The sequence below is a fragment of the Macaca thibetana genome, chromosome 8 (assembly GCF_024542745.1).
Source record: "Macaca thibetana thibetana isolate TM-01 chromosome 8, ASM2454274v1, whole genome shotgun sequence".
In the NCBI taxonomy this organism is placed as follows: Eukaryota; Metazoa; Chordata; class Mammalia; order Primates; family Cercopithecidae; genus Macaca; species Macaca thibetana.
The window spans coordinates 71312134-71339976 of NC_065585.1; the positions used below are offsets into that span (position 1 = coordinate 71312134).

Here is a 27843-nt window from a genome sequence, read left to right on the forward strand (position 1 = left end):
GTGCTCGGTAGCCACATGGGTGTTGGAGGCGCAAGTCTACAGGATGAAATCTCAAGAGATTGTGATTTGGTTCTTTGCCTGTGTCTCCAATCTCATCTTTTACCATTCACCCTGTACTTAACTTATACCCACGCTTTATGCTCTAGCAGTCCTGAGTTACCACATTTCATGCTCTTATTATCTGTACCTTTGCGTGTGTGTTCCCTCTGCCTGGCCCATTCTCTCCTTGCTCATAGGGGAATTTTAATTGTTCTGTTAGATTCAACCAAGATGTCACTCCAGTCAATAGGCCTTCCCAAAACCAAGAGAGAGTTAAACCTATGCTTCCTTTGTGCTGTGTCTATACATTGTACATTATCCCATTGTTACGCTTATCAGACTGTCTCTCAAGATCTCTTCATGTTGATCTACCCCACTGGGCAGTGATCTCCTTGAGGTCCAGGACAGAGTCTTACTTACCTCAGTATTCTCAGTGTTTCTGCTCTTGCACTTAAGAGGCACTTGATATATGCTTATAGGATGGGAGTAATTGAATTTCTAAGAAAATCAGAATGACTTAGATTTGGTAGAATTCATTTAAAATTAGTGAGAGAAATAGAATGTATGGCCTAGTAAGCTTTTTCCAGTGGTGGCCCTATAAGGACATTTTTTTGTGAAAGAATCCCAGAGCTTGATTTTGGTGTATTCACGTACTCTAAATACATGTAATTGGCCTTAGGAATCCATCATATATCTCCATTAGTTCTTTTCTCTGTTTATAACTTTTCATTGTTCTAACCTATTATGCATATGAGTACATTTTTCATGGTGTCCTAAATTACTTTCTTCAAGTACCAGGGGCAGCCTCCTTATTCTAGCAATGTAGTGTACAAGTCACTATTCACTGAATAATGTCATTCATGACTGCATTCCTCAGAATCTAAAGAGACATCATAAGTTTGAGCAAGAATTTACCAAGACAAAGTTTTTTATTAATATGAAAGATATACTTAAGTGACATTGCATAATAAGAGATTCCATGTCATCATCCTAGGGGTCACTGCAGTGGGTCCTGGCATTCTTTGTTTGAAATAGATTCAGTGCAGGTTTTGAACTTCAGCGGCTTTGCTTGCTCTGTACGTCAGCAGCGCTGAGTGCTGTGGGGTGTGGAAAGATTGGGTCTAATCACTGCCGCTGGCAAGTTCCAGGAGGTCCTGGAGCTGCCAAAATTCAAAATATAACTTGATTTTTGTTTACTTTTTATGAATTAGAGTGCTAAGACAGGTGTATGACAAAGGAATATCAACTTTAATGTTTGCTTTGGTAAAGTGCTTTTGTATTTGTTGATTTTTTTTTTTATTTCAAAATGTGTCCTCCCTCTGAAACTTGTCCCTTGATTTTAGAACTAAAATGTCTTCTGACAACATTTAACTTTATTATACACAATTTTCCTTTTACACAGATTGTATTTTATAGTTAAGGAATTTAATCATATCTTCAAAAAAAATTACAGCAGGAAAAGTCACCAGGAGCTTCTCACCACAGGATAGATATTATTCTATCTAAATAATAGACTAAAAATAGATAGACTCTGGATGAAAACAAGAGTCAGTAAACTATGGCCTGTGAGTCAGATTCAGCCCACGACCTGAACTAAGAATGGCTTTTACATTTTGAAATGACTGAAAAATATCACAAGAAAAATAATATTTCATGACATGTGAAAATTATATGGAATCTGAATTTTAGTGCCTCTAAATACAGCTTTACTAGGACACAACCACAACCATTATTTTGGTATTGCCTATGGCCACTTTCACACTATGACGACAGATATGAGTAGTTATGACAGAGACCTTATTGCCTGCAAGTCCTAAAATATTTACTGTCTCTTTTTACAGGAAAAGTTTGCCAGTTCAATCCTAGGATTAGAAGGAAGAAGCCTTAAGCATTCACCTTCTGAATTTTGTATCAAATATTGCCTTAAACACGGTTATTCAGAGTCTATTCTCTTTTGGAAAGAAGCCAGTTTTCTGGCAATAATGCCCATTTTATAGCACAATTAGATTTGACTGTGAATTGTGAATTTATTTACTCAACAGTGGAAACCAATTTTATTTTCTGAAGGAGTAATAAATAAGTCTCTCTTCATCAGTATTTATCAGAGCGTTAAAAGAATGTTTGCCTATGGCAAAGGTTACCTTTCTCTCCTTGCTGAAATTCCATTTAGAAACACTTCTGAGCTGAACTTTTTTTTTTAAATAATAAAGAATATTCTGCTATTTCCATAGTGATCTTTCACTTTTTTCATTTCAGATGTATAAGCAGTTTCCAGAACCAACAGTGAGTTATAGGGGAAGCTAGTGGGAAGATTGAATATTGTGTATTTTGTAACTGACTTATAATTTCATATATGCTTAGAACAGCATGACCACATTTCTGAGAGGTTGCATATATCCAATGATATTGTGCACACAAGTGACTTATTAATTTGAGCTATAAAATAATTTTGGACTAGAGTCAAAACCCACGAACTTACTTCTTTCCTTCTTCCACTTTTTTTTTTCCCTGAAATGATGAATAACAGCTACTTTAATCGGCAAAAAGTGTGAAATTTTAGAATTTAAAAAACCTAACTTTTCACACTAAAAAAGACTAAAAATGTGGTTATTTAATCTGTGCCTCAGTTTATCTGTAGCTTGGTGTTTCATAATAGGTTATCTCTGGAGATAATTTTATGTTCATGATCTCATAGGAGATAAATTATAAATAGAACCCAAAGTGTTTTCTAGATTTTCTAGTAAGTTTTGTTCAGTTTTGGACCTGCATATATGCTCCTTATCAGTAGTTCCTTCATTTTAATTTTAATTTTATTTATTTATTTATTTATTTATTTATTGAGACAAGAACTCACTCTGTTGCCCAGAGTGGAGTGCAAGTGGCACAATCATAGTTCACTGTAACCTCAAACTCCTGAGTACAAGCAATCCTGCCACTTCAGCCTCCTGAGTTGCTGGGACTACAGGCACACGCCAGCACACCTAGTAAGCTCATTTCTTTTCTTTTTTTTTCCTTCTCTTTTCTTTTCTTAGTTACCCAATCTGGTCTTGAACTCCTGCGCTCAATTGATCCTTCCACCTCAAGCTCCCAAAGTGATGAGATTACAGGCATGAGCCATCATGCCTGCGAGTTTCTTCATTTTAAATTCAGTATTCTAATTCTTAGTGTCCCCTCTAAATTAAAAATATTGAGGTAGGAATTTACTATTCCTACTATTCTGTATGCCTCTATGTTTGATGTTGATTTGAAGATCTTTGGGGAAATATTCTAAAAACCTTTCTGTTAACAGTTCACTACTAATGAATCAAACCAGATACATTATTAAACCAATAAATACCATATGTATATAATTGGCTAAATAGATGTGAAAGTTATAGTGGAAAACTGTTGCCTATATAGACTTTTTTAAAGTGACGATCAATGGAATATAGTTCCCTAGGCCACGGATTTGAGAGCATTATTGCCCACTGGAGGTCACTTTTACAACCTAAAGAGTATTACCTTCCTCATAAACTTAAATTATGGTGTTGTGTATGATTTATTACACTATTTAAAACTGAAAAGCGGTAACCTTCTCTCCCTTAGCAATACACCTTCAATTAAGTCATGCCTCTCCCCATGTCCAAAATTCCTTTTTAGACAAATCAGTTACTGGTTATTTTTCAAAATTTTCAATATTATTCTTTCATTGCTAATAGTTATTTGGCCTGCTCTCTTTGTTTCTACGTTGGCACTGAATGCCTTTTTAGATTACATATTTTTTTAAATACCCTTTAGTTAATTGGCTTCTCTTTTGCATCCTCTGATGGAAGAAGTTTGAAGGTATTTTTAAACCTCCAAATATTTAACATATGTGAAATTAAATTTTAAGGGCAAAGTAGTGATAAAAAAAAGTCTTCTGTTACCCTTCACAGATGAAACAGTGATAATGCTACCAGCAAACCTAGGTCAGGGTTTCTACTGTTTGGTAAGAAGAGTCATTGCTCTAGGTCAGGCGTGGTGGCTTGTGCCTGTAACCCCAGCACTTTGGGAGGCCAAGGCGGGCAGATTGCTTGAGCCCAGTAGTTCGCAACTAACCTGGGCAACATGGCAAAACCCCATCTCTACAGAAAACACCAAAAAAATTAGTTGGGCATGGTGGTGTGTGTGTACAGTCCCAGCTACTCAGGAGGCTGAGGTGGGAGGATCCTTTGAGCCTGGGAGTTTGAGGCTTCAGTGAGTCATGATCACATCACTGCACTCCAACCTGGGTGACAGAGCGAGACCCTGTTTCCAAAAAAAAAAGAAGTGCCCTATTTAGACCCACACGTAAATTTCTTACTCTAAAAGACAGATATGCTGAAGACCTGGAAGGTGGAGGTTGCAGTGAGCCACCACTGCACTCCAGCCTGGGCAACAGAGTGAGACCCTATCTCAAAAAAAAAAAAAAGAGAAATTTTTTCAGCACAGGGAGAAGGTTGCCTTGAGGTCAGAGTCTCCTTATCCATGCATTTCTGCTTCCTAGACAACTGTTTGCTGGGATTCTCACCTATAATTTCCTTACTATCTGTTTGACTTGTTCCACCTACTTAATTTGAACTCTGTCTTCTGGTTACTTACCTAGGGTCTCCACTGTTGGTTTGTCTTGCCTATGGTACTTTTGTACTCTATGATCTTGTACTGTTTAACTGATCCTTGACTCTGGCTTCTGACTGTTCTTGTCTGCACTTCACATTTCAGGGACTTATTCTCATATTTCTCTCCAAATCCAAAACTGCTGAAGGTTGACAGAATTCCACTTTATAGATATTCTATAGCCATTATGAAATCCAGAGAGTATCAGTCTACTTGCTGGTAGAACTGCCATTCAGGCTGTCCCCTGATACTGCTGTGCCAATTGTTAAAATGTTTAAATACTTCCATTCCACATGGCAAGTAGCTGCTATCTCATTCTTCACTCTCTGCCATCATGGCCTCATGTCCAGGACCTCTGGGACTTCCCCATGGTCTAGGAACTAATAGGTTGTTATTTGGCCCAGCAGTTTTCAGAACTCTGTTTTCTTGTCCAGTTTTATTTTCAGTTTTCATGGCACACTATTAAATATTTTTAATACTACTGCTGCTTTCAGAAGTATATATAAGGGTTAAGGTCTTCAGGAAAAAAAATCCAAAATTGTTCATTTTCAAAGATTTTTTAGAATTTTCATTGAAGATCAAGAAACATTTTATTCATTCAACAGTCATGTTTTAACCACCAGCTGCATGTCCACCACTGTACTAGATGCTAAGAAGTATCTTCTATTTTGTAAATAAAGAAAGTCTTAAATTGAATATAATTAAAAGTTGGAGACAAGGGTTATATGAGAAGTCTCTGTAACTTGTACTCAATTTTGCTGTGAATCTAAAACTGTTCTTAAAAATAAATCCTTAAAAAGGAAAAAAAAAGAAGAAATAAAACATATACAGAAAACAATTGAGGACCAATTGAAACCAATATAATTTTGTGCCAGAAATGTTTTAAAAATCTACATATTGAATCTACATATACACACTGAAGAGCTATGGAGTATAGGCATGATCAAAAACAGAAGAATTAATCTGGTTAAGCTTCTTTTAGGAGTTAATGGACCAAAAATTGAAAGGCAGATTATAAGGACATTCCACATAGGGGAAACAGCATGAGAAAAGGTAGAAAAATGGAAGTTGACAAAGAATATGTGGGGATAGAAAAATTCAACTTGGTGGGAGCTCCAGACATAAATGATTGTACATGAGATCAAGGCAGGTGAATACATTCTTGAAAGGTAGGCTGAGCAGTATGAAATTTATGTTCTTTGCAACAAAGAACCATTCTTCATTCAGGAACAAGGGATGTGATTATGCCGGTGTCTGTAAGATCAATCTAGCAGCCAGATGCAGAACTGAGTGTGATGAGGAGGAAGGCTTCTATCATAGGAATTTAGGAATGGATACTGATCACCTTGATGGGTGTGACTCTGAAAATGGCAAGGAAAGCAGCATCTCTCCCAAAGAGACATTGCAGAGAAAAAATCAGCAGGCCTTGATGACCAGCTGAGTATGAAAGAGTGAAAAAAAGCTCTTGATAGTTCTAAAGGTAGACTACCCAAAGAACAGAGTGAGAACTGAACAAATTCCCTTTCCAAAAAACAACAATAGAGCTAGACAAAATTGTCAAAAACAGCAACTTTAGGACTCTGGAAATTGATAAAAGACACTCAACAAATTGAGAAGCATTTATTCATAGACAAATTATAGTGCTCCAAGTAAGTTAATTACGATTTTGTGGTGTTTCTGCCTGGGGGTGCTCCCATCCCCCATCTGCAGACTCAGCACAATAGTTCTACAAGGGTAAAGAAGGCCATGAAAACCATCAGCTTCACTGATGGAGTGCCCTTCCTTGATATGAAATGGAACGTGAAAGCCCTGTGCCCACCAACATTATGAGTAACAGTAGACATCTTGGTAAGAAACAGAGGCTAGCTAGCTACTCAGTGAGCCTGAGGTTACATTCTTAGTTGGGGCCAACAGTATATCAGCAGACTAGCCAGAAATTTATCAGGGAGATTTGGGAAAATGGCACAGTGATAGGGAGCCTTGATAAACTAACTGAAACACTTCAAACACAAGCAGGAGATATCAGAGAGGACTCAAGCTACCTATACACCCTAGATGACTGTGAAATCTGCACATATGCAGAGAAGATGCAAAAAGGCGTGGCAAAAAGTAAATGCCAGGGCAGACTTGAAAACTGCTTGAGTTTTTAATGGGCTCCCCCAACCCAGCCACAGACCCATGGGCAGAGGATAAAAGCTTTACTAGCTTAGGGTATTTGAGCATAACCACTGACTAATTACTGGCTGACCACTAAGCTCTGCAGACATGGGAGTGACCCCTAAGAAATCAGGCTTAAAAATAAAAACAAAAATAAGTTCTAAAAAATTAAGTAGAGACAAACAGCCATGCATTCTGAAGGAGATGGATTCCACAGATTTAGTTTAGGCAAGTTAATAAAGAAAACCACAGCAAGAACAACAATCCTGAGGGAAGAACATAAAAATCCAGAGTTAGTACAATATTGTACTTAAAATTCAAGCTTAAAAAATTACAAGGTATTTAAATAAAGAAAAGGGTGGCCAATACTTAGGGGGAAAAAGCAATGAGTGGAAGTGGAAACTGAGTGTTTCTGAGTGGGCTCGGATGCACTATGCAGACAGATACTTCAAAGCAGCTAAAATATATTCGAGGAATTAAAGAAAACCAGGATTAAAGGAAAGTATAACAACAATGGCTCAACAAATAAAGAATCTCAGGATAAATTATTTAAAAAGTCAAATGGAAATTCTGGAGTTGAAAAGTACACTGACCGAAATGAAAAATTATCACTAGAGTAACTCAATAACAGATTGAAGATGGCAGAAGAACTCACACCCATGGACTTCAAGCTACTTCAGCAGGTAGTTTTGGAAGGAAGAAGCAAAATGTTCTTTATTTCCAGATGATATGATCCTGTATGTAGAAAATCCGAGAAATACCCACCCCCCACACACATACACACACACACCCCCTATTAGAACTAATAAACAAGTTCAGTTACAGACAGGATATAATTTACAGATGAATATACAAAAATTTGTTGTATTTGTATATACTGGGAAAAAAATCCAAAAATGAAATTAAGACCATTTCATTCACAATAGCATCAAAAAAAAAAAAAAATGCTTAAGAATCAGTTTAAACACAGAGGTGCAAGACTTGCACATGGAAGACTATAAAACATTGCTAAAAGAAATTAAAGATCTAAAAGAAATTAAAGATCTAAAACAAATGAGAGGTATTCAATGTTCATGGATTAGATGAACCCTTAGTGTTAAGTTGGCACTTTCTCTTAAATTGACCTATAGATTTAATACAATCCCTATCAAAATCCCAGCAGGCTTTTGGGAATAGAAATTGACAAGCTGATCCTAAAGTGTATATGGAAATGCAAAGAGACCAGAATCGCTAAAACAGTTTTGAAAAGGAAGAACACAATTGAAATATTTACACTACTGAATTTTAAGTTTTACTGTGAAACTACAGTACTCTACTTAGCGGCATTAAGGATAGACATGTAGATCAATGAAACAGAATTGAGAGTCCAGAAATGAACTTTTATATTTTTTTGATCAATTTTCAATAAAAGTGCCAAGGAAATTTAATCAGGAAAGAATAATATTTTCAACAGAGGGTACTGGGAAAATAAAATACTCATATGAAAAAGATGAATTTGGAGCCTTACCTCATACCATGTGCAAAAATTAACTCAAAATAGGTAATAAACTTAAATGTAAAACCCAGAACTGTAAAACTTCTCAAAGAACCATAGGAGAAATGTTCATGATCTTGGGTTAGGTGAAGAGTTCTTAGATACGACACCAAAATCATGATCCATAAAAGAAGAAATTGCTAAATCGGACTTTACCAAAATTTAAAACTTTTGTACATTAACAACATTATTAAGAATATGAAAATTGAGAGCCCTCTCTTGGTGGGGCACCAGCTGCCACCCACATGGAAGGGTCGGAAAAGTGGGGGACGTGGTTGTGGGTAAAGACAAGTGCAGGGAGCAGCAGTTCCTCTTGCTGTCTCTGTCCCACATCCGGTCATCATGAAGAGCTCCCCCACAGTGTTGTGCATCAACCTGGAGGTGCTCCTGGTCAAGGCCACACAATTCTTTGTTAAGTCTCTAACCACCTATTCCTACAGTCATGGCAGTGGAAAAAAGAAAGCACTAACAGTAAATTAGCAAATACAGCAGAGAAATCAGAAATTTTTCAGTTTCTTGAAGGTATATTATTGCCAAAGAAGGTTTTCACTAGTAAATACCTGAAAGTTCTTAAAGAGAAAAGGAGGGAAGATGAAGATGAGGAGGAGGGGTAGAATGACTATGACGGTGAAAGTGATGATGATGAGGGTGAACACTAAACCAAAAGAGAAGTGCTTTATCACCCTGGTGTGGACACTTCTGGATTAGCTCCATTGCTTAGAAGTAAGCACAACACTGCATATTTAGTCTCCTCACTTCTTCAGATGTCCAGTAGGTTGTTTCCCTTCAAAGATGAGATAGAGTATCTCATGCACCGACACCATAAGTAGCCAAAGAGGAAGGAACCCAGAGAGCAGCCTCTCTTTGATGAGCCCACACTACATTCAGTGGTCACCAAGAACGTTGCCCACCTAGGCAGGCACTGCCAGTTGACCTGCTGCAGCTCCAAACTGCAAGGCAGGGATGATTCTAATTAACTCTTAAATTTACAAATAGATTTGAAGAGCTTCTAAATATCAGTTGTGTAAATCCATTGATATGGCTTGGCACCAAAACCTCATCTTTAATTGTAGTTCCTATAATCCCCACATGTTGTGGGAGGGACCAGGTGGAGATAACTGAATCATGGGGACAGTTTCCCCCATCCTGTTCTCATGATGTGAGTGAGTTCTCAGGAGATCTAATGGATTTATTAGGGGCTTCCCCCTTCACTGGGCACTCATTCTTCTCCTTGGTGCTGCTATGTGAAGAAGCATGTGTTTGCTTCCCCTTCCGCCATGGTTGTAAGTTTCCTGGGGCCTCCCCAATCATGCTGAACTGTGAGCCAGTTAAACCTGTTTCCTTTATAAATTACCCAGTCTCGGGTGTGTCTTTATTAGCAGTGTGAGAACGGACTAATACATCCATACATTCATATATGTATATTTTGAAATTAGTTCTTGTAAACAACTATATTTAGTTTTAGCTAAATACATAGTTTATAGGTAGTGTGTTACATTTAAATTGTACTATTTGTACAAATTTGACTATTTGTCCAATTATTATTATTTTTTTACTGTAAGGAAATACACTTTCCAGCTGGGCGTGGTGGCTTACACCTATAATCCCAGCACTTTGGGAGGCTGAGGTGGGCGGATCACCTGAGGCTGGGAGTTCGAGACCAGCCTGACCAACCTGGAGAAACCCCATCTCTATTTAAAAAAATACAAAATTAGCCAGGCGTGGTAGTGCATGCCTGTAATCCCAGCTATTCAGGAGGCTGTGGCAGGAGAATCGCTTGAACCTGGGAGGCGGAGGTTGCCATGAGCCGAGATCATGCCATTGCTCTCCAGTCTGGGCAACAAGAGCGAAACTCTGTCTCAAAAAAATAAAAAAGAAAGAAAAAGAAAAAGAAATCTACTTTCCTATTAAAGACTTACGCATATTTTTACACCAAAATGCTGTATAGAACTAGTTGTAGAGCCCTCTATTGTTCTAATGCTTTGCTTACTACCTGAGAATTTTGTGAAAATTTTAAAAATAAGCATTTCTAACAGTTTTATTCCAAGAGAAAAATTCCAAGTCAAATTATCAACTCAAATACAAAAAAGAAATTTCCTCTGCATCAGCATATTGTTCTTAATTTTTTTTACCCGTTGTATATTGAAGATATCTCTCATCTTACTGTTCTTTAATTCCCCAGTAATTGTTTTTACTATCTACCAGAGAAAACCATAAACCCTATTTTTTTTTCACATAAGGAAAATGTTTGGCTCCTTTCTTTTTAGTATCTTTCTCTTAAAAAACAAAAGTTATGATTTATACCCAGTAATCACCCTTTTTAATATCTAGTCTGTGAATTTTGACAAATGCATAGTTATATAATCAATACATAAAACAGCTGCATCACCCAAAATATTTCCCTCTACCCCCTCGCAGTTACTCTCTTCGCCACCCCTGGCAGCCACTGGTGTTTTCTGACTCTCTGCTTTTAAAAATTTTAAATAAAATATTTAAAAATAAACACCACAGATTAGAGGAAAGTATTTACAAATTATATATTTGATTAATGAATTGTATTTCATTTATATAAAGAGCTCCTATATCTCAGTAATTAGAAGACAACCCAATTAAAATGAATAGATGATATGAATAGACAGTTCACCCAAAGAAAATATACAGTTGGCTAATAAGCACCTGAGAAGATGCTGAATGTCATTAGCCATCAGGGAAATGCAAAGTGAAATCACAATAACATACCATTTCATACCCCATTAAGATGACTGTACTCAAAGAGACTATAATAAATGTTGGTGATGATATGGAGAAACTTTATATAGGAAGCTTATAGGTTGCTGATAGGAATGTACAGCCATTCTGGAAAATAGTTTGGCAGTTTCTTTAAAAAATTAAACGTAAATTTACCACATGATCCAGCAATTTCACTCGAAGTATCTACCTAGGAAAAATAAACATATGTTTACAGGCAGACTTGTATATAAATAATAGTAGCAGCATTATTCATAGTAGTCAAAAACTGGAAACAATTCAAATGTCCACCAGCTGGTTAGTGGGTAACCAAAATGTCATTTATCCATATAATGGAATATTATTCAGCAATGAAAAGGAACTACTGCACTATTTTGAACTACATCTATATTACAACGTGGATGAACTTCAAAAACATGCTATAGGAAACACAGACATGAGACCACATATTGTATGATTACATATATATGAAATTTCCAGAAAAGGTAAATTACAGGCATAGCTCGTTTTATTGTACTTTGTAGGCAGTGCATTGTTTACCAGTTGAAGGTTTGTGACAACCCTGTGTCGAGTGTATATTGGCACCATTTTTCCAACAAGATGTGCTCACTTCATGTCTCTGTGTCATGTTTTGGTAATTCTTGAACTATTTCAAACTTTTTAATGAGTATTGTATCTGTTATGGTGATCTGTGATCAGTGATCTTTGATGTTACTATTGTAATTGTTTTAGGGTGCCACGAATCATGCCCATATAAGATGGTGAACTTTATAAATATTTTATGTGTTCTCACTGCTCCACTGACCACCCATTCCCCCATCTCTCTCCCTCTCCTCACGCCTCCCTATTCCCTGAGACACAACAATATTGAAATGAGACCAATTAATAACCCTACAACAGCCTATAAGTGTTCAACTGAAAGAGTTTCATATTGCTTGCTTTAAATCAACAGCTAGAAATGATTAAGCTTAGTGAGGAAGGCATGTCATAAGCTGAGAGAGGCCAAAAGCTAGGCCTCTTGCACCAAATAGCCAAGTTGTGGGTGCAGAAGAAAAGCTCTTGAAGGAAATTAAAAGTGCTACTCCAGTGAATACACAAATGATAAGAAAGCAAAACAGCCTTATGGCTGATGTGGAGAAAGTTCAAGTGGTCTGGACAGAAGATCAAACCAGCCACAGCATTCTCTTAAGCCAAAGCCTAATCCAGAGCAAGACCCAAACTCTCTTCAATTCCATGAAGACTGAGGGAGTTGAAAAATCTGCAGAAGAGAAGAAAGAAGCTAGCAGAAATTGGTTCATGAGGTTTAAGAAAAGAAGCCATCTCCATAACATAAAAGTGTAAGGTGAAGCAGCAAATGCTGAGGTAGAAGCTGCAGCAAGTTATCTAGAAGATCTAGCTAAGATCATTGAAGAAGGTAGTTACACTAAACAGGTTTTCAGTGGAGGCAAAACAACCTTCTTTTGGAAGAAGATGCCATCTGGGATTTTCATAGCTAGAAAGGAGAAGTCAATGCTTGAATTCAAAGCCTCAAAGGACAGGCTGACTCTCGTTAGGGGTGAATGCACCTGATGACTTCAAGTTGAAACCAGTGCTCATTTCCCATCCTGAAAATCCTAGGGCCTTTAAGAATTAAGCTAAATCTGCCCTGCCTGTGCTCGAGAAATAGCACAGCAAAGCCTGAATGACAGCTCATCTGTTTACAGCACGGTTTGCTGGGTATTTTAAGCCCACTGTTGAGACCATACGCTCAGAAAAAAAGGGCTTCTTTCAAAAGATGTCTGCTCATTGACAGTATACCTGGTCATGCAAGAGCCATGATAGAGATGTACAAGGAGATGAATGTTGTTTTCATGCCTGCTAATACAGCATTCATTCTGCAGCCCATGGGTAAGGAATAATTTTGACTTTCAAGTCTTATTATTTAAGAAATGCATTTTGTGGCCGGGCACGGTGGCTCAAGCCTGTAATCCCAGCACTTTGGGAGGCCGTGGTGGGCGGATCACGAGGTTAGGAGATCGAGACCATCCTGGCTAACACAGTGAAACCCCATCTCTACTAAAAATACAAAAAATTAGCTGGGCGTGGTGGCGGGTGCCTGTAGTCCCAGCAACTCGGGAGGCTGAGGCAGGAGAATGGCGTGAACCCGGGAGGCGGAGCTTGCAGTGAGCTGAGATCGCACCATTGCACTCCAGCCTGGGTGACACAGCAAGACTCTGTGTCAAAAAAAAAAAAAAAAAAAAAGCATTTTGTAACACTATGGCTTCCATAGATAGTGATTCCTCTGATGGATTTACACAAAGTAAATTGGAAGCCTTCTGGAAAGGATGCACCATTCTGTATGCCATTAAGATACATTTGTGGTTCATGGGAGGAGGTCAACATATCAACATTAGCAGGGATTTGGAAGAAGTTGATTCCAACCGCCATGAGTGACTGAGGGGGCTCAAGGCTTCAGTGGGGGAAGTAACTACTGATGTGGTAGAAATAGGAAGAGAAGCAGAATTAAAAATGGAACCTGAAGATAGCACTGAATTACTGCAATCTCATGAAACTTGAACTTCTTATGGATAAGCAAAGCAAGTAGTTTCTTCAAGTAGTTTCTTCATACGGAATCTACTCCTGGTGAAGATACCATGAATGTGTTAAAATGACAAAAAGGATTTAGAATAGTATACAAACTTAGTTTATAAAACAGCAGCAGGGTTTGAGAGGATAGATTCTGATTTTTAAAGACATTTCTACTGTGGGTAAAATGTTATCAAACAGCATTGCGTACTATAGAGAAATTTTTTGTGAAAGGAAGAGTTAGTCCATGCAGCAAATTTTATGGTTGTCTTATTTTAAGAACTTAACCATAGCCACCCCAGTCTTCAGCAACCACTACCCTGATCAGTCAGCAGCCATCCACACTGATACAAGACCCTCCACCAGTGAAGAGATTACAACTCTGAAGACTCAGATGATTGTTAGCATTTTTTTCCAATAAACTTTTTAAAATTAAAGTATGTACTTTTTTTAGACATAATGCTATTGCACACTTAATAGACTGCAGTCTAGGTAAACATAACTTTTATATGCACTGGGAAACAAAAAAAGTTGTGTGATTTGCTTTGTGCAATATTCACTCTATTGCAGTGGTCTGGAACCTCACCTGTAAAGTCTCTGAGGCAAGCCTGTATCTTCAGAAACAGAAAGCAGATCAGTGGCTGCCTTGGACTAGGAATAGGAGCAAGGGCTCACTGCAGACGTGCACAGGGGAACTTTTCTGGTGATGGAAATGTTCTCAGACTAGATTATGGTGACATTTGCACAAGTCTCTAAATTTACTAAAACTACTCACAATGGAACATGTGTTAGCCCATTCTTGCATTGCTATAAAGAAATATCTGAGGCTGAGTAATTTATAAAGAAAAGAGGTTTCATTGGCTCATAGTTCTGCAGGCTCTACAGCAAGGGTGGCACCAACATCTGCTTGGCTTCTGATGAGGCCTTAGAAAGGTTACAATTCTGGTGGAAGGCTAAGTGGGAGCAGGTGTGTCACATGGCGGGCATGGGAACAAGAGAGAGAGGGAGGAGGTGCCAGATACTTTTAAACAATCAGATCTCATGTGATGAGTGAGAACTCACTTACCACCAGGGGGATGGTGCTACACTGTTCATGAAGTATCTGCTCCCATGATCTAGTTACTTCCTGCCAGGCCTCACTTCCAACACTAGGGATTACATTTCAACATGAGATTTGGAGGGGACAGACATACAAACCGTATCAGAAGAACCTTATGGTATGTCAGTTACACCGTAATAAAGCAGTTAAGAAGTAGCTTTCTAAGCTTCCATTATAAAGTCATTCATGATCATGGAAATTTTCATAAGCAATAATTTATTTGGGTCAGAAACTTCAAGAAATTCAGCAGACTCTCCATAGGAAGGAACTAGGGGCTTTTATAATTTGAAGAAAGAGTGGAAAAACATGTCACCATGCAGTTTTAGGCCCAAACCTTCCATGTCTCAGGGGGTCCTCTTGGACTCAAGCCTCAGAACTTGAGCTGTGGTACTCTGTCCAACCTCTCTTACTTCTTATTTCCAATTTTTTAGCTTTAACTTTGTGACCTGCCTCAAATGTCCCATGTTCCTGACCTCAATTCCTGTTCACTATTATTGCTCCACCCTCTCTTGATCACTGTGTTTTCTCTGCCCAGCCCAGTAAACTGATCCTGACTTCTGATTGTGCCTTTGCTTAACTGTTTTATTAATTTTTACTTGCTTAAAAAAATCTCTTTTGCCATTTTTAGCCCTGGGCTGCACTCTAGCTCTGATTAAGCCTGCCACACTGGCTCAAAAGGAAAGCCCATTTTTTGATCCTTTTGGAGGATGATGACTTAGGTTTTTGCCATATTAAATGTCTTCCAGAGATGATTCGGTAGATAACTGAAGACTGAAGATTGTAGCCACAGTGAGAAATTAGGGATAAAGATATAGATTTGGTCCCCACGTAAGCAGAAAGAACAACGATGAGCCAAAAGATAGATCTTGTGAGATACTACAAAGTCACGGGATAGAAAATAACTGGAAACCAGGAAAAGGCCTTTTTTTTTTTTTTTGAATAGTTACAAATTATAGATGTGTACAAAAAGGTTTTATTTTTACCCTGAATTTGAATACTAACTGCTTGAAAGAAAACCAATAGCCATAGAATAAACCAATTTGGAGAAATTATTTAAGATTATTTTTAAAATCTATATAAAATCCTCACTAGGAAAAACAAGTTTGTTTTGTTTTTGCTTTTTTTCAAATAAGCTGATCATTAGGTCTTAAAGGAGATAACCTTATTTATACAAAACATAAAACCTGACTCTGAAACTGCCTCCCCCACTAGGTGGCAAAAGTAAGCTGCCAGAGAGAGACCTAACAGCTAGGCTCCCATGCCCGTGTTGTCTCTGCTTCCTAAGTGGTGTGTCCCCAAAACTGTCATTTTGAAATATTCAAATACTCTATACATTTGAAATGTATAGTCTCTGTAGTCCCTAAAGTCTATAAAATAAAGGAAGGAAAAATGAATCTATGACTTGTGTTGATTTTTGATAGCAATATGAATATTTTGTGACAACTTAGTATTTCTTTCACATGAAACACTTCAGAAAAAATGACTGTGGTCATCGATAATTTTGTCTCAGGAGTCCTTGGGAAATGCCAAGTATTGAAGAACTCGGTGCCAAATTATCAGTTCCATTTTGAGTAAGCTATTGTATCTGGTAGTAGCTAGTAGGAAGCTATTAGAAGTCATTTTTAAGCTAATATCACTGTAGGTTGCTTCACCCTCTGGGCTTTCATGAACACGAAAAGTTTCTGGAGGTCCTACTGACTATATGGGTCTTGGGATATGCGTAAAAAAGACCTGAGACAAAATAGCCTTTTCAAAGTGTGCTATTCAAAGGTTTTCTTTATTAAGGTCACCAAATAATGATCCACTTTCATTTTAATATTGACATCAGTAGCAATTTCCCTCTTCTTTCTTTTTATATGTATTTTACTTTGTCCTTTTGTCTCCAGATATCTTTGATGGGCAGCAGACTATTTCTTTCATTCTAATAGAAACTGACTCCCTCCCTAAGGTTGGTCAGGCCTCTGGGACTGTCAAAGAGAAATAGTTTCCCTGGAGGTGGTGTCCTACAAAGCCAGAAACAGTATGAAATTTAGGGGAACATTTCTCAATCTCAGCCAAGAGACAAATTTTCACTTTCTTCCCCTGAAGTACATGCTCAGATATTAACATTGCATCGCTTGTTTAATTATGTAATATTCTAATTTTACAGTTGGTCTTAACCAAAAGGCCGAGATGCGATTAATATTCTAATTGTAAAAAGCAGCTAGTCATTCATTTATCCATTCAATGAAATCAACAAACATTTATTTAGTATCCCTATGTGCCCAAAACAAAACAAAAAAAAAGTACTGTTGGATTTTAAACAAGAGTCAAGGCATTTGACTGTTTAGTTCTTGTTTTAGGTAAGTAATTTTCAAATAGTAATTCACTGTTTAGGTCAATTCCATGAAAAGAAACCCTATTTTATTAATTCTTCCATTCCAGGCTTCTCAATGTATGTAGATGATAGAACTCCCAACAGAGAATCACGTATCATCCCAGGAAATGAGCTCTGCTATTACTTTAAACCTCATTGATTTTGAGGCTTTAAAATTTGACCACTTCAATAGGGTAGTAAAAAAATATGTTCAGCATACCTTCATTATAAAGCACTTTGATGTACTATGTATTCATTTGTGTTTTATGCCAAATGGTGTCTCCCATGTACACTGTGCAATGCAGCGTGTCTTTTCCACAGCTATGAGGGAACCTGTCATTCAGACCTTTTGCTTAGCTCCCAACATCAGTCTTGTTATGGACTTCTACTGTCTCATTTTATGAATGAGGCTGATCTCTATTCTTACCTCCAACCAAATTTATAACTTAAGAGATTAATCATTTCTATTGTTTGCTTTTGAAAGGAGATTGCAGGCATAAACAGTTTTTTCCACTGGTTTCTACAGTGATTGTTCAAATAAGAATAAATCCAATATGCAAAATTATAACATAAAAGTTAATCATTCAATAAACCTTTATTGAATGTCTGCCTCATGTAAGCCAGTGTAACAATATGTGCCCATGTGGATTTTAAAGTGTGTATAAAAAAATGGATGCTGTCCCTAAAAATCATTGTAATTAGAAGAAAATCTGTAATGTAAACACCACCACCACCACCTAACTGGCCTATGAGATATGTAAGCAAAATGCTTAAGGAATTTTAGAGATGGGGCAGGAGTGATTTCCACAAAGATAATTTTATGCAGAAGGTGACCTCTGAAGGATGAACCAGGGCTCCCACTAGGCAATAGAGAAAAAAGGCATTTAGTAAAAGGCATTCGGGCCTTTTACTAGCTAGAGCTAGTAGGGGCCCAGACACTGAGTGGGGAGGCACAAGGTCATTTATTTGACAGACCTTTTGGTTGAGGTATAGGGTTGATCTTTGGATATTAGTGGGAATGAGGGTTAGAATGTGAGGTACAGGTCAGAGAGTGAAGCATCTTGGACACTAGGATGACGAATTTGAATTCTATCCAGTGGGTCAGGGGAAGTCAAGAAAATTTGCAAGCATTACGGCTAATGCACTGGTATAGGACACGTACAACAGTTATATGAAGTAAGAAATAAGTTAACAAATTCATTTGAGGAATTTTTTTCTGGTGCTTCTGCAATTCTGTAGAATAGGTATCATAATATTGCTCTATTGGTAACATTATAAATGGTTCAAATCAATAATTTTTTATTTAATTGGGAACATACCTCCTAAAATACAATGTAATAAAGGACAATCCTACTGTAACTTCTTGGGTGCTAATTCTGCCCAATTATTAGCCATAAAAAAATCCAATTTTAAGAGAATGTTTTCCACAAATTAGGTAATTTGGATTCTGGGTTTTTTGAATATCAGCAGAAAGAGCCCTAAGAAGCATCGCCTGTGTCCTACTTCTGTACACACTCCTACCCCTAAGTGGCCAACAGAAATGGAAACTCCTGCTTTCTTTTTCCTCTCTGGAATAATAGGTACTTTCTCAGGATTAGCTGCTCCTGGAGAAGAAGCAATAGATAATTGAAAACATCTTCATTTACATTTATATTTTGGTTGAATTTGTGAGCCAAAACAGCAATTGACAAATATCTTGGCCAAGGAATAATTATTGTATTAAACTTGCTTTTGGGAATACTTGTTGAATTTTATACTTTTTTTTCCCCCCCATTAAGGCCAAAATTGTGAATTCTCTGATTGGTAAAGGAGAACAAAGGCAAAGAGAAGTCTAAGATTCTTTCCCCAGAAAAACATGTTAACATCATAGTAGAATATGCTCAGGAAACTCTGACCTAAGCTTTTACCTTTAGATGTTTAGAGTCTGGGAAATGTTTTACTTACACATACTGGGGAAGATTTATAGAGAAATGAAATGTACTAGTATGCTTTCATAGATAAGGCATCTAGAGTGTGTGTATATAGGGTGTATAACATAATAGCAACAAATGTAATATTTAAAATTTTAAGATGTTGTATATAAATACACAATTCTAAAATAGATCATAATTTGCCATTAATATCTGTTTTCTTTGTCTAGAGATGTATTTCCATCTAAAAGCCTAATGTTACTCAAGATAAATTTTGAAGGCCTAAAGTACATAGTTCTCTTTTTCTTATTAAATCACATTTTAATGAGGGTTCAGTACTTTTATTTAGTAAATATTCAACTGGGAGCGTTTCTGCAGTTTTTTTTTTTTTTTTTTTTAGTAGGAAAGTTTGCACAAAAGAAGTATTTTCTTATTACCAAATTAGTTACTTTGAAGTATCTGGCAGATTACATCAGTCTCTTATTTGAATTGGTACTGCAGAAGACATCTATTGTACATCATTAGTGATGCATTAAATTGGTTATTTATGTTTTAAAATCTAAGCATAGTAGAATCTTTTGTGTTTGCCTTCGAAGACTGCTGTTATAATAAAACATTTTGAAATGAGTAAAGTTGTCTTTTTGGTTTAGTTAATGCATCATTGGAGAACTTAAAGATTTTAGCCTCTAACCACTCATCTCCTTGTTTAGCAGAATGTGAGAAAATTGTGCAAATTTCTTTATATTTTAAGGGAAAAATATCATTACGTATTATTTGTATAATCACTTTAATATTCAGAGGTAAAATAATAAAACAGGAGACATTGATCATATAATTAGTCTCAAGTTTAGTTTTCTAGACATTTGAACAGAGTAAGATTAAAATATACTGTGTAATTTTATCACGGTCATATAACACTGGTCTCTTCTTATTGCCACTAAGAGCATATGGTTATTTTTATAATTGAAAATATAACTAGCAGAAATCACATTTTCAAGCTTCTATTTTTTTAAAGTGTACAAATGATGAAAAACAGGGCCAACAATATTTTTTTAACTAATCACTGGCAGAAACAAGCATATTTTGTTAGAGGTTTCCCACAAAATACTGTGTAACTCAATACTAGGGATAATTTAACTACAGTGAGCCCTCAACATCTGTGGATTCAAATAACCAGTGATCAAAAATAATTGGAAAAAAAATTCACAAAGTTTCAAAAAGCAAAACTTGAATTTGCCACGTGCCAAGTAGTGTGTTGAATCCACACCAATGAAGTGGTATGTAGGCATTGTATTCGGTATTATAAGTAATCTAGAGGTAATTTAAAGTATACGGAAGATGTGCATAGATCATATGCAAATACTATGCCATTTTATATAAAGGACTTGAGCATCTGTGGATTTGGGTGTCCATGTGGGTTCCTGGAACCAATGCTCCATTGCTTCTGAGAGACTGCTGTGTAGGAATAGTTCAAACTTTTTGCTTGTTTAGTGACTAAATATATACTGGACCATAATAGCTTGACAGATAGACTGGCAAAGAATGGGTCTTATGCTTTTTTGAATCCCATATGGTACTAGACACATATATGTTATTTAATAAGAATTCTCAGTGATGGCCTCACCTCTTAATTCCCTGAAAAAGTGTAAGATAAATAAAATAAAGGCATGGAGCCCCAGCTTCAGCTCAATCCATGAGAGTGCCAGTCTCTTGACTATCACTGCTTGTCTTTGACAGAGGTATTTCACTTCTGATTACAGTTATTCCATACTCCCATAGTCTAGAGCCCATATGCAAGGATATCTTCTGTGACTTGTTTTCTCAGTAGCTGCTATCTATCTTTATCTTCTTCTCCAATGACACCTTTCCCTCAACTTACAAATGTCTCCCTAATTCTAACAAAGTCTTCCATCTCCACCATTTTGTCCTTTTTGAGCTATTATTTTCTTCCTTTCCTCAATTGCCAACCTTTTTCTAGTTTCTCACCTCTTATTCACTGGTAGACAATACAGTGAATACAGGATGGTTATCATCCCAGTCACCGTTGCAACTGCCCCGGCCACAGTCACCCTCGTCCTACTGATTGCCAAATACAAAGGCCTATACTCAGACTTCCTACTTGCCCTTTCTGCAGGATTGCCTCCCTCCTTTATGAAGCCTTCTTTTGCCATGACTGACTTATCTCTTCCTTTGGCTCTTTGTCTTCTGCTGGCCCCTTAAATGCTGTTGTGCCCAAGGCTTTATCCCTGGTATCTTGGGTCCATTTGATTCCTATCCACTTCCAAGTATTGCACTACTGGCCACATTTTGATGCCCTCTCAACCTCCATATTTAGCCATGACACCCTGTGTCAGTCAGGGTTCTCCAGAGTAACAACTAACAGGACATATATGTATTGAGAGAGTAGGTCGGGGGAGAGATTGATTTATTTTAAATAATTGTTGCACATGATTGTGAGGGCTGGCAAGTCCAAAATCTATAGTGCAGGTAAGTGGGCTGGAAACAGGCAGAGTTAATGCAGCAGTCTTGAGTTGAAGGTAGGCTAGTAGGATGGAACTCAGGCATGATTTCTGTGTTACAGTCTTAAGGCAGAATTCTTTCTTCTCTGGGAATCCTGTTTTTGCTCCTGAGGTCTTCCACTGATTGGATAAGGTCCACCCACATTATGGAGGGTAATCTGCTTTATTTGATCAGCTGATTATATATGTTCATCACATCTGCAAAATATCTTCACAGGAACATCTAAACTAGTGTTGGACCAAGCAACTGGGCACCACAGCACAGCCAAGTTAACACATAAAATTAACCCTCCCATTCCCTTAGCTGCTCCGTGTTTATGTCTCATGGGGTAGTAGAAAAACATATGGGTACAGCTTTGACACTTGGTTTATATACTCACTTGCTGGGTTGCCTTGGGCAAGTTTCTTAATCCCCCCAAATAGCAATTCCCTTGTTTACAAAATAAGAACTATAATTATTAGTCTATGTGTTTGTCTTTATGATTTTCTTTTTATGTCAGCGCCGTGCCTATCATCGTGCCAGTTACACAAATACTTGATGAATAAATGAAGTGCTTAATGATGAAAGCAGGAAAGATACTTGAGTTTTTATGTCACCCCAAGGGAGAGTTAGATTAGGACTTCAGAACCAGGATAAAAGTTTTGACTCACAAAATTTTCTAGCAAAAAAAAAAGTAAACATGCATACCCTACTAAATGTATAGTCCCATTTATTTACCTATGGAATCAATGCAGGCCACAGTGTATACACACATGTAGACTGTACTGTGTACATATGTTCTATGGCCATTCATTCAGCAAACACCAAATGTCTCCTAAATGCCAGGCAGTGTGCTAGGCATGGGCCATACTATGTTTAGAGTTCCCTTGCCTTTGCCTTTATTACTTTTTTCACTGGTCTCTGACATATAACAGATAATTGCCTGGAGGAATTATAGGTGACTACAGCATAGCAATAATGTTTACCTTTTTCCCCCCAGAAATAAGGTAGTAGTATGTGGCAGGCTGGCTCTGCTAAATGTTCATTAAATAATATAAATCGGCCGGGCGCGGTGGCTCACGCCTGTAATCCCAGCACTTTGGGAGGCCGAGGTGGGCGGATCACAAGGTCAGGAGATCGAGACCATCCTGGCTAACACGGTGAAACCCTGTCTCTACTAAAAATACAAAAAATTAGCCGGGCGTGGTGGCGGGCGCCTGTAGTCCCAGCAACTCCGGAGGCTGAGGCAGGAGAATGGCGTGAACCTGGGAGGCGGAGCTTACAGTGAGTCCAGATGGCACCACTGCACTCCAGCCTGGGCGACAGTGCGAGACTCTGTCTCAAAAATAATAATAATAAGAATAATATAAATCATGTAGAAAGTTAACTTCAACTGACATGATTTTTATCTTACTGGCAAATGTACAAACACAATGTGTCCTGTGTAGAGATTAAGAGATCAGTATATTATGTTGCCACCTATAAATATGTTGAATCATTACCAGCTTTCACTGTGTATTTGTTAAAACAAAATTTAGAGATTTACAAGCATGTGAGATGTTTTATTCACTTCTTTTTAAGAAATAATTCTGTTACAGTAATTATACTGATACAGAAACACTCGAGTGTGTTATTACTAGTCTTACAAATTTGAGGGGAAAGAAAAGGGTCAAAAGACTATAGTAACATCAAGGAGAACATTTATATAATTTCTGTAAAGTTTGGTATAAAAACTGATAAGCTAGTTGAAATTATGTATGATTTTACCTGGAGATAAATAACTTGCAGAGGTTCTATTGCAAGTGTAATTGCTAACTTGAAAAGTTGTCCTGTGATGTAAATAGGTTCTACTTCAGTCTTTATTACTGAGGGATACTTCATAGCTAATAGTTTATACAGTTTTCTCAATTAGAACCTGAGTATCAGCTTTTATATCACCGGTTTTAATGAACATGGCCTTTCCCAATAATAAGTTGCCAAGAATTTTAATGATATTTATTACTGAATATTGATTTGCTTACACAAATGTGGTTCACTAAAATAAAGCCCTTTAATAATCTTCATAATTTAGACTCCATGAAACAAAGCAGAAATTAAATAAGCTTTACTGCTATAGCAGTAATTTTGGATGTTTATTCATTTTAAAACCAGTCTTGCAATTCTTATGATTACATAAAGATCTAAAGCTTCAGATTAAAGCCAAATCTGCATCATAGAATATGAAATGGGGACTTGGCAATTATTTAATAGACTTAAGCCAATTTAATAGATGAAGTAATCCACTTTCTGTGAGGTTGAGTTCAGAAGATAATTGCCAGTTCTTTGCTTCTTAATGATTGTTCAATGTTAGAAAAAAATCATCCAGAATTTTAAACTGCCAGATAAGAATTAATGAACCTTTCCTGACGAAAGTAGATGTTCCATGGAAGCATTTGATCTATGATTTTCATATACTCGTGCTGAATTTGAGGCTAATTTTATTAATATATTATTTTCCACAATAAAATAATAAAAATTATAAAACTGAAAGGACTATTAGCCACTGTCTAGGTCTGTGCTGTCTAATACGTTAAGCATTAGCCACATGTGGCTACTGAGCATTTGAAATTTGGCTCATCCAAATTGGGATGTGTGCTCTAAGCATAAAATGCACACTGGATTTGAAAGGCAGCACCAAAAACAAAAGAATGTAAATGATCTCATTAATAAGTTTTTATTGATTAAAAGTTGAAATGGTAATATATTGGGTATACTGTGTTGGTTAAATAAAAAATATTAAAATTAATTTCATCTGTTTCTTTTTACTTTTTGGATGTGGCTATAAAAATTACATATGTAGCCTGCATTATATTTCTGTTGGACTGTGCTGGTCTAGATCAACACTTTTATGTCAAAGATGAGGAAATTGAAGCCCAAAGAAGTAAAGGGATTGATCTAAACATATACAACTTATAAATGGCAGAGCTGATACTCAGACCCAGTCTTTGTGATACCTGATACAGTTCTTTCCATTGTAGCACACTTCCTTCAGTTGTGGCAGTTACAACACACAGACACATACACATTCCAGAGCATATGCATCTAAGTAAGCATTGGTTCCTCCAAAGTGGTCATCTTCGCATCTTGGGAGGCTGTGTATGCATATTTTAGTAATACACTTAGGTTTCCACTTTCAGAAACATCTTGGAATTTTCTAAACTTTCTTTTGATAGCAAATTTGTGTATTTTTGAGGTGACTTTGATTTTTAGAAATAACTGCAAGTTATTTGGAGGTGTCTGCTAAGTAATACTGTGTCTGAAACAAAATGTGTTCATAAAAGAGAGCAGCTTTGTATGTGTACATATATGTGTGGGGGGAGACAAAAGAGAACATACAAACTTGAGGTGGACAGTCTTGTGAGAGAGAGTTCCAAAATGGAATTCTACAACTGTATGAATCAATTGTTGCTTCCCTAGATGAATATCATAAAACAATACTCATTTATATACATAATCTTTTAGATATCTTAATCGTTGTTTTATAGTCACATTTTTCATTAGATAAATCCAATAAATAGTGTTAACTATACATATATATATATATGGCTTTATGAATCATTCCTTACAGTAGTTTATGATTTAAGTAAGGGACCGTGTAGTTAAATGTGGGCAAATTAACTAATAAAAAGTTTAAGTTTGTATTGACATTGTATTTGAACACTGGAAGATTCTATGATATTATATTAGCAGTAAAGTGCTAAATAAAGAATTAAGTCATTTAGTAAAGTAACTGATATGTTTTTAAAAATAACTTGTTAGAAGAAAAATGTAAATGCTTAAGATAAACTTCTTTTAACATTTTGACTATTTCTTCTTAACCATTAAAAAATCCTCAATTCCAATTAAATGGCAGAATACTTCTACTTTATTTGATATATGATGCTAAGTGTTTGTATACCTGAGAGGAAAATGCATACTGTAACAGCCTGCAAAATGAAGAAATCCTTCTGAGGTCTATTATATAGTATAACATTAAATATACTTAATATTATAAATACTCAATATCTATCAATTATTGAATAGCATAAGCATATTTCCTTATATGTCACCAAATTTTATATTTTGGAGAGAGCAACTCACTTCTAATTTGAATATATCAGTTTCCTTGCATGATATTTTTGCATTACACCCAACCGTCCCAGAATGCGATACAAGGTAGATTTATTGTTTCCATTGAAAATGAAAAGAAATGATACACAACAAATAATAATTTAAAACTCCCACCTTTATCAGCAGAATCCATTGATTTATAAATGGAATACAGTTTAAGTCTTTAATATGAATATATGATAAAAGAAGCCGGAGAATATGTGCTTAATTACACATGACCTTCTGGGCTTTGCAGTATCTTACGGTACATCTCCATTTTAATGGCTCAGCACAATTGGAAGGATTTTGCTTTTCCTTCTGCATGCATGTAAATCAGTAATCTACAAAATTTTAAATGTTATTTGTTAACAAAACTTCCGTTAAAATGTAAGATAATATTTCATAAAAGTTTTGGGATTTCTAATTACAGTACAAGTAGCTTACAATTTATTGTTGTTGTAGATCATTTTTAAAAGAATCTTTGCTCTGAGCCATGTTTTAGATTTTTAATAGAAGGTGGTACAAACACTACTGTACTTTCATGTTGTCTAAAAATGGGGAAAACTTTGATATTCAGATCAACTGATCAGGCAGAACCAGTTTTATTTTATATCTTCTTTTGACATTTGCCATAGATGAACTTGAAAATTATTGAATTATTCTCTGTTTTAGGAGAAGTTAAACTTCATTGAGTACAAAAATAAATACATGTCTATTAATAAAGGTTAAAATGTCAGTTTGGAAAAATGATATTTTGAAAAATTAAACATGCTGTTTCTAAGTCACTTGCAATCATGCATGCACACACACGCCGAGAGAATAAGAGAGACAGAATTTTATAGTGAATACCCACATGCCTACCACCTTAATTGTATAATTAATATTTTGCTATATTTGTTCACCTCATCCCTCTATTTAAGTGGGTCTCTATTAACCTGTCTCATTTTTGAATTGGATTTCAAAGAGGCAGACATCTGTATACTCCCTCCACCCCGAGTACTTTAGCATGGGTGTCCTTAAACGTGAGTTTAGTGTTTGCTTATGGTTCCTTTTTTCTTTTGAGATAAACAACAAAGTGTACAAATCTTAAGTGTACCACTTGACACGTTCTGATCATATGCTTGTGCAACTCAAACCCCTATCAAGATATAAAACGATAAGTTCCTTCACGTCCCTTTTCAGTAACTCTCAGCCCACACGATCGTCAAAGGCAATTGTTGTTCAAGCCCTTAGATAAATGAACTGTAATGCGCCTTTTACTCAGTAAAGTGTTTTTGAGATTCAGCCCTGTTGTGTGTATCCATAATTTGTTTCTTTCTTTGCTAAATAGTATTTCATTTGCATAAATGCAGTTTGTTTGTTCATTTTCCTTTTGATAGACGCCTGAACTGTTTCCATTTTTTAACTATCATGGATACAGCTGCTGTGAGCATTCTTGTATAAGGCTTTTGTGGATGTGTTTTTTTCTCTTGCATTAATCTCTAGAGGTGGAATTGCTGGGTCATAGGGTAGGTGTGTGTTTTGTATAAGAGACCATTTGACACTCCCACCAACGATGTATGCAACTTCCAGTTGCTGCACATCCTTGCCAGCATTTGCTACTGATGTTTTAAATTTAGCCATACAGGTGGCTGTGTAATGGTATCTCATTAGGGTTTTAAATTGTTGCTCCCTAAGGTCTAATAATTGAGTACTTTTTCCTGTGTTTATTGGTTATTTATGTTTCTTTGTGAAGAGTTTATTCAAATTTTTCTCCATTTTAAATTAGGTTGTTTGTCTTTTCATTATTAAGTTATAGTTCTTTATATATCTTATCCAAACCCTTGTCATACGTTTTGCAAATGTTTTCTCTTAGTCTGTGGCTTCCTTATTCATTTTCTTATCAATGTGTTTTCATGAGGAGAATTTTTAAATTTTGATGCAGTTCAATTTATGAGTTTTCATTTTATGTTTATGTATCTTTAAGAAACTTTTTTTCTATTCTCAATTTGTGAAGATTTTCTCCTTTGTTTTCATCTAAAAGCTTTATATTTTCAGCTTTTACATTCAGGTCTAAGGTAGACCTCAAGTTAAATTTTGTGTGTGATGTTAGGAAGAAGTTGAGGTTTTTTTTTTCACATGGATATTCAGTTATTCTGACATAAATGGATTTCCTTGGCATTTTCTTGAAAATCAAATGACCAAATAAGTGTAG

At 36.4% G+C, this 27843-nt stretch overlaps 1 protein-coding gene across 11 annotated transcripts in view; it reads left to right on the forward strand.

The window, feature by feature from the left end:
- STAU2 (staufen double-stranded RNA binding protein 2) overlaps positions 1 to 27843 on the forward strand; it is a 332823-nt gene that overhangs the window by 233735 nt on the left and 71245 nt on the right. For 7 of the 11 annotated variants that reach the window (XM_050802287.1, XM_050802289.1, XM_050802286.1 and 4 more), the window contains one exon: positions 1 to 27088. The exons of the other annotated variants lie outside the window; for them this stretch is intronic. In XM_050802287.1, coding sequence (XP_050658244.1) covers positions 1 to 426 — 426 coding nt within the window. In that variant the 3' untranslated portion in view covers positions 427 to 27088. Of the gene's footprint in view, positions 27089 to 27843 lie in introns of those variants that run through there. 11 annotated transcript variants of the gene reach the window in all.